Source organism: Nicotiana tabacum, chromosome 24, assembly GCF_000715075.1.
Source record: "Nicotiana tabacum cultivar K326 chromosome 24, ASM71507v2, whole genome shotgun sequence".
In the NCBI taxonomy this organism is placed as follows: Eukaryota; Viridiplantae; Streptophyta; class Magnoliopsida; order Solanales; family Solanaceae; genus Nicotiana; species Nicotiana tabacum.
This window is the reverse complement of record NC_134103.1, coordinates 82,085,552-82,093,392: the sequence shown is the minus strand read 5'-3', so window position 1 is coordinate 82,093,392 and position 7,841 is coordinate 82,085,552. Positions and strand designations below refer to the sequence as shown.

At 37.7% G+C, this 7,841-nt stretch overlaps 1 protein-coding gene across 1 annotated transcript; it reads right to left on the bottom strand.

Moving 5' to 3' along the window:
* Nucleotides 1–969: 969 nt before the first annotated feature.
* LOC107784536 (protein PLASTID MOVEMENT IMPAIRED 1-like) lies at nt 970–4,924 on the bottom strand. Its single transcript, XM_016605685.2, has 2 exons — nt 2,079–4,924; nt 970–1,316 (listed from the first exon to the last, which is right to left on the bottom strand). Exons 1-2 carry the CDS (start codon nt 4,853–4,855, stop codon nt 1,313–1,315), a joined length of 2,781 nt encoding a protein of 926 aa, XP_016461171.1. The 5' UTR covers nt 4,856–4,924; the 3' UTR covers nt 970–1,312.
* Between the last annotated feature and the right edge of the window lie 2,917 nt (nt 4,925–7,841).

Genomic DNA, 7,841 nt, shown 5'->3' with positions numbered 1-7,841 from the left:
ATACATATATAATATATAAATTATGCATATATTATAGCTCCCTATGCTATTTCTAGTTAAGATGGGTATATTCCCTTTTATTTTTCTACTACATGTCCCAGAGAGCACAGCCCTAGTCCAACAGTACATAGAGCTTTGCGCATTTCTGTCTACATTAATAGCTACTATGTTTTATCTCTTTGCTCTATTAAGAAACTCCAACAGAAAGGAATATCTTTCAGGCCTGTGAATTTGTGCTTATTTTTTACTGCCTGATTTTGACATTGCAGTTCAGTTGGATGACCAAGTATTTAGTAGAGGGCACAACGGCAATGTATAACATATCAGCAAGTATTCAGACAGATCTGCATTCGGAGCAAGGAAGATCAGCAAGGGAGACAAACCTACTTCTCCACTAAGGTATGATAGTTTCACCTATTTCACTGAAACTTGTATAGGTAGAAGCTGTACTAAAGCATTGCTCAAGTCAGTATTTTGTTTAAATCCTCAGAAAACTTCAAAAGTTGTTTAGTACTACCTATCCTTGAGTCTTATGAGATGGTGTGGCTACGTGTTTTCAAACATATGAGAGCTTAAAGAAAGACATGGGGGTGTTGGTTGGTTGTGGTGGAACAAGAAACCCTTCACTTTATGCACTCTCTCAACAGAAGTGTGTTTCATTAGATTCACCTATACAAAAAACTAAATATCAAGTGCCATTGGTGATCTATTTCATTTGAACATAAGCATTCCCCTAGAAAAATGTTAAGGAAATTGACATCATTTATTTTTCCAGTGTTCTGATTTAGAAGGTGAACAGTGAGGTGTCTTGTAACAAGATTAGAATTCTGCGACAATTTAGAGGCTAAGCTCTTATACTAGATTCACCTTGGCCTTTTGCATCTTTGTAGGCTTTGTATTAGTAAAGCACCATGATATTATTGACAATTCATTCCGGTGATGATAAAAGTTCACTTAAGAGTTATATTCTTGATGATAAGGGATCCACCTACTTTTATCTTTCTCAATAATAGAAGCATAATAGATTCGTGTCCTTACGAAATCCTGTAACATATTCTGCTGATGTATTAGTTTCTCATAGTAGTGAAATACATTTTGGCAGAATGTCTCTATTTTGTCAGAAAATTTGCTTTCTGAAGTTGATACTGCTCCATTTGCCAAAGGACACTATCAAAACAGAACTTGAACTACCACATCCTTCCATTGCTCAAATGCACCATGGAAAGCGCTGCTTTCCTCCTCTTGTCAAAATTGAAAGGAGATTCCTCTTGAATAATGTTTTATGTTTTCAGCATCGCAATGTCTGGCTTGGTCATCTACATGCAAATATATAAGCATAAGACTCGTACAAACGGCTTTTAGTAGATAATCTTCTACTACTCTTTATTGGCTTCAGAAGCTTCAGATATGAATAGAGAGTTCAGGTACTCAAGGGAATTATTAAATACACATCTGATAGTCAATCATAGGCACATTTTAACAGCAGATTGTTTATCTATTTTCCAATTCTATTAATGTCTTGGACAATCTGCTTGTGGCTTAATATGCTCATGAAATTGGTTTGTTTTTCTTAAACCAAAGATTGAATTCAAATGGGGCTATATCTCTCCAAGTGCACCACATAACTTACCAAGTAAAGTGATTTAAGCCAAGTGTAATGGTGTTTTAGCATAAATGCAAAATCTTCAGTTATTCTATCCAAGTAGAATACATAAGGATGATCAATTGTTCACAGAAAAATATGTAACTTTACCACTAAATGATCATTCAAAGTACCAAATAATTAACACCACGTCAAAATTATAAGTTGACACTTTCCTTATAACTTGTAGAAAGACACAACTAATCTCATTTACAATCTTGAAGAACCTTTGAAAGATCTTTGAAAAAACACAAACAACGATAGCGTGCATAGTATGGGCACTCCCATCTAGTTACTAAAGAAACCTGATGCAGCACTTCAATGTTTCCTACAAGAAATGGCATAGATATACACACCAAGAACACATGCAAACATTAACAACTATTTGTTGCTTATTTCTTTGGAATGTGGAAAGAATGACAGAAAAATGATTTACTGCATGATAAACTTGATATCTGGATTTCTTATTGACTTGAGCCACATATCCGCCATTACACGTGATGATATGGTCCATAGCAAATCTTGGCCTTTTACTGCTGAAGCTTTCTTTACTTTCTTCCCCATTTTACCAAGTCCATAAGCCACCAGCCACTGCATTGCAGTCAATCTCTGCTTTTCTGTGTCCCATGCATTCTTCTTTTCTCCACTCCCAACTCTCAATCCGCCAATCGCCAAACATGCTATTTTAAACTTCTTGTCCTCATCGATATCATTAGTTTTCTCATCAATATGAACTGCTTGAATCAGTGCTATCATAGGTCCTCCGACTGGCTCGAACTGCCTCAATGGATCCCTCAGTTGAACCACAACAGATATCATTACATTATTGCTTTTGTCATCTTTTTCCCAATCTTCAAGTGGAACTGCGGACTCCAGCGGATGACCATGGTCATCTTTCTTGTTTGCTGAATGTGGGGAAACATCAAAAGGCGCCTCTTCTTCCGCGATATCTGCCTGAATTTTCAGGGCTTCGATGGTCATTGCCTCCATTTTCTGCAGTGTGAACGCTAGAATTTCGTCCACTGTCAATGGTTCGTCACTGATATTCCAAATCCCTGTAGAAATCCTCTCATTTCGGCTTGTGTTCATCGCTGTTGCCATTGATTTCACTGCTGCAACTGTACGAGCAGCAGTTGAGCTGGCACCTACTTCTTTATTCCTTCCTTGAATAATTGCTGAAGCAATGCCTTCAAAAGCTATCTGCTCTGCTGTTTTCCCCACGAGTTCTTCCATTGGCATCATTGATAAGATCTTGGAGGTAAATTCTTCCATCCCAATAGCTGCCATCCTCTGGAATATTTCAAATCCATTCATAGACGACAAAATTGATGGAAAAACAAATGGTTTTGATATCTGCATTGCAAGTTTTGGGGTGTCTTTTCTAGAAACAACAGTATTAAGAGGATTCATGGCCGCCAAGAAACCTCCGTTCCTTGTTTGAACCACACAACCCAACCCCTTACCAAGATCTGGTATAAATATGACCGATTCTCTCTTTTCGCTATTTTCATCTCCTTGCAGCTTTGATGTTGGGATTTCTTGAAGATCCGTCTTAAACTGATTAGTGCCACCTGAATCTTCGAGCATTTGAAGAAATTCCCTTGTCACATTTTCCTCATCCGCATCCAACCTTTGTGATTCAGAGTCGTCATCCTCTGTCTTGACTTGATTTTCATCTTTAAACATGGATTCAAGAGCTTTGATTTGCTGAGCAATGGAATCAAGTGCTGACAATCTAGTCAAATGATGCTGATCATGCACAATCTCCTTAACTACCTCATGACTTGATACTGATCTTTTGTCAGAATTTCCTTCAGATTGTTCTTCTTCTTCTGCGTCTTCCTCTTCTTCTTTTACTTCTACTTCTTTTTTTGCTTCATCTTTATCTTGAATTTCAACTCCTTTGTCCACAACATCAAACTCCGGGAGATCAAGATCCTCTGCTTTTGACTCTGGTTCCTTTTCAGGCTCAGCATCTAGATTCAGCTCATCAATTCCTTGAAGATTTGGTGTTGTTCCTGTTTGTGAAGGAGTCCAATTAGATGAACTTAGGCTAGTCATTCTTGGACTTGGGACACTAAAAGATGTTTTGGATTGCTTTCGAGCAAATGATGACGATGAATAGTTCACATTTTTTCCCGTCTTTTGCCCCTCAACCTGGCTGTAAATTCCAATTCCACCATCTTTCTCCATTATCTGAAATCCCAATTTCAGAACTAGCTCCCCCCCTTTGGCCTTCCCTGAAAGAGTATAGCTCGTGTCCCATTGGCGAATTCGGTTGCCTTCAAAGCTCTTTTCTATGGACTCCTGAATCATTTCACTCAAATCTACTAAGTTCTTTCCAAAATCAAGCTCCTCTGCATCCACAGCAAACACATATATCGAAAATGGACGTGGCTCGAATTTAAAGCGAGTTCCACTACTACCAATAGTAGTAGCAGGGGTATAATAAACATGGCACCTAATGAAAAGGGTCTCTTCAAAATCAGCAGCTCCCTGAGTAACTCTAGATGGCATGGTTTGTACTGCTCCTTCTTTAGTTTCCTTTTTTCTAACACAAACTGATAGCCGTAGCCCGTTCATGGATGTAGGTAGTCCCTGAACTGTGACGACTTCAACTGAGAACAAACAGCTTAGCTTTTGCTTACCAATGTGAGCGAGAGCCCGAATTGGTTTCCAGCTCCATAGGCCTTTTTTCTCGGAGTTGGACTCGGCTTTGCTATCCAACTTCTTCAGTGACTTGGTGCTGCTGCTCTGTTGTTGTATGATATTGTCCTCGCTCTCGATATCCATCTTTGGACGAGAACGCCATGGCGACAATGACATGCGCCTCGACCTCTGCTTAGGATTGATGGCACTGTCATCATTTTTAACACTGGTTATTGGATCATCAGCGATAGCGATTGGAGGGACAGACGTTCGAGGAAGGACAAGGGAGGCAGTTCTTCGGGTTGTGCTAGTTGAAGAAGTGTTTGGCTGATAGAGTGTTTCACTAAGTGCTTCGAGTTCTTGTAATAACTGTGTATTGGAATTCCTTCTAGTATTTGTGATGTAATCAGCCATTGTAATGAAACTCTGAGAAAACAGAAGAAAGAAAATGTTGGTAAAAGGCTTGCCAAAGTAAAGATGATTATTGGCAAGTAGTGGAAGAGATATGAGGGCAGTTTGATCAGAGAGGTGTTTGGATGGAGATGAGAAGATTGATGTGGGCATTTGAGGACTGGAAACTTCCTTGTATAAATGGTGAGTAGGATGTATTGCTTGGTGCTTTTTGAACCAGGTATTTGCATTAGTTTTGTATGTGAAGGATAAGGCAAGAACGTTTGTCTCTCTCTCTCTCTGGCAATTCCCCTGCCCCACTGACAGTTGTCCATTTTTGGCAAACAGTACTACGGACTCCGTTCACTTTTACTTGTCCAAAGTGGACTTAGCACGCCCCTTAAGAAATAATAGGTGAAATATATATTTTACTATAAAACCCATAATAATGATTTTATTTTGAGAAGTCTTGGAATATGATTTGTGAAATGAGTAATTATGATAAGGGTAAAATAGGAAAAAATATATGGTCTTCTTTTGATTTACTAAAATTGATAAGTAAAAATAAAAATATATTTTTAGTATAGTGGACAAGTTCTAATACCATCTCTACTTCCAATAATTAACTAGCGTCAAAAATATATCATCTGCACAAAGGTTCAATTTCCGGAACTCAGTTGGCATTAGGCCAAAGAGTTTTACTACAATTCCAACTCAAAATATTTATTAAAAAAAGTTTTCGAGAAAATAGTTTATTCAAAATCACTATAAAATTTGTAGAACTTATCTTTGAGAGAAACAAAATTATAATGCAGTTGCCTGGATGATAATGCAATAGGAGATCAAACAGTTCCAAGCCGCTAGCAAAATTAGTTTAGATATCTTTGACAATGTTCATTGTTTTAAAATGAAGTCAAGGAAATCAAGGTCTATTTTCTATTCAGTTTGAAAACTAAGGTAGCTAAATATCTTCTAGAGTATTCTTGTAAAGGTTTTGTCAACCAATTACTTAAGTTATCAACAACGCGATCAGCACACATTACTCTTGAAAAGGCCGTAACTATAACACCTTTTCCTTGAACTGAATGATCCCTTAAGCAATATAGGCCATTCATAGCTTTTATTTTTTATTTTTTTATTTTTTATCCCTCCCAAATAAGGAGGATCTATAGTGTTTCCACACTTCCCCTCCAGCATGACTCGAACCCAGGACCTAACGGTCGTGGGTGGAGGTGACGGAACTGTTTTTCTAAGGGTTCAGTGAGGGCAGCGAAGTTAGCTTGACTGCTACTTAGCTTCAGCCCTTAAACAATAAACAACACATTGTGCTGAAGCGATGGCAATCACACGAAACAAGCAAGAAAGCTATGAAAGAAAGAGACCAAGATTTGGGAGGCAAGTGCCCTTTTCTGTTGTATTATCAAATATTGCTGATTACAAAGAATGAGTCTAAAGCCTATTTATAGAAATTAAAATTGCTATACAAAAGGGGTGGTTGGCAGGGCTGGAAAGGCTGTCCACCAGCCTGGTGCACTCCAGCATGGCAAAGCTGGAAAGGCATCCTAGAGAGATCCTGCTATCAACCATGGCCCAGAATGTCAAAGATGCTCTCCCACTTTCGGCTACTTGTCCCTTGGTATGCTGACTTTCTGTCAAAGGTGTCTTTTGATGGCATTTCATGATTTCTGTGAGGCCCAAGTGTTTTCCCACTGATGGCTGTCCGAGATTTGGGCTCAGGCAAGTCACGTCGTCGCTGGAATTGCGGAAAATTAAGCCTCACTTGTCACCATTCTTGAGAAGCTCAAATAAGTGAAATTGAAATACTTTTAAGTTGTTCAATATGAAAATTCAGCAGAAGTGGAGAAAAAAGGGTAAAGGATAAAAATGCCCCTAAAGTATTTGATATTTACAACATTTGCCCAATCATGCCCCTATCCGTTAATAGTTTGGCCCAATCATGCCCCTACCGGCTACCATTACTTTCTTGGGCCAAATATGCCCTTATATTTCACATGGAACCAAACCGAGCATAATTAGGGCATATTTAAACCTACACATACATTAAGGGCATATTTGGTCCAATTTGGTTCCAAACTGCAATTATGCAGCAACTTTTGAAGCTCACTTATGAAGCAACTTGGTTAAATTATATAGTGAATTTTTTCACCAATTTAAGGCATCACATAGAGCATATTGTTTTTCATTTTTAAGCACCTTAAAGTACCATTTTGTGCGACTTAAATTAGAAGCTCTAGGTATAGATACAACCACCATAATGTCATAAAACAAGAAAATTCATTACATTGCTTCAAACCACAAAATGTATTTACATTGCATCAAAATAACATACCTTAACCCATTGATTGTTTCAAAATTTACATAACTAAACTATATGCTATGGTACTCTAAATTGTCCAAACTACAAGACCCATATATAATCACAAATTGATACTCCTTACCATATACTCCATTCATATGATTTGGCCGAGCGCTTGGCTATACAGCCAGCACCCCAGTAAAACGCAGCAACTGGAATGAAGATGACAGCAAATATAAAAGGCACTCGTTGTCCTTGGAGAAGAAATTTTGGGTGGAGGATAGCCATTTTGTTTTTCAAAAGGAGCAAAGATATAGCCAAAGGTGACTCAAGAATTATGTGTTGGACATTACAAGCAGTCAGGGGCGGATCTAGTTATAAGGTCCGAGGGGTGGTACGTTACCCGCAAGCTACAGTCGAGACTGTGTATATTTGTATATATATGTAAGAAATCATATATGTATATTTAAAGTGCCACCCATAGTAACAAATGATATAAAGGTGCCAGTGGCAAAGAATAGGAGATTTCACCTTGGTGGCAAAGGATTGAACCCCACCGGTAACATTTTTTGAACCTTTTTACTTGCTACATTAAGCTTTCTATATATTCAGTTCTCTTTTTCTTCTTCATAATTATTATTAAACATCTTATTTTATTTGTTAACTTTTGACTTTCTTTCTGTCTCTTATTAGTTAAGTATTTATTTTTTTCACACAAAGTTAAAATAGCATTTTGTTTTGCAAATCTTTGCTCTATCATAACTATAGCACTATATTTTTTTGTTCCATCGATTTATATTATATACCAAAAAAATAATAATCCGAACCGAAATTCAAAGTTGT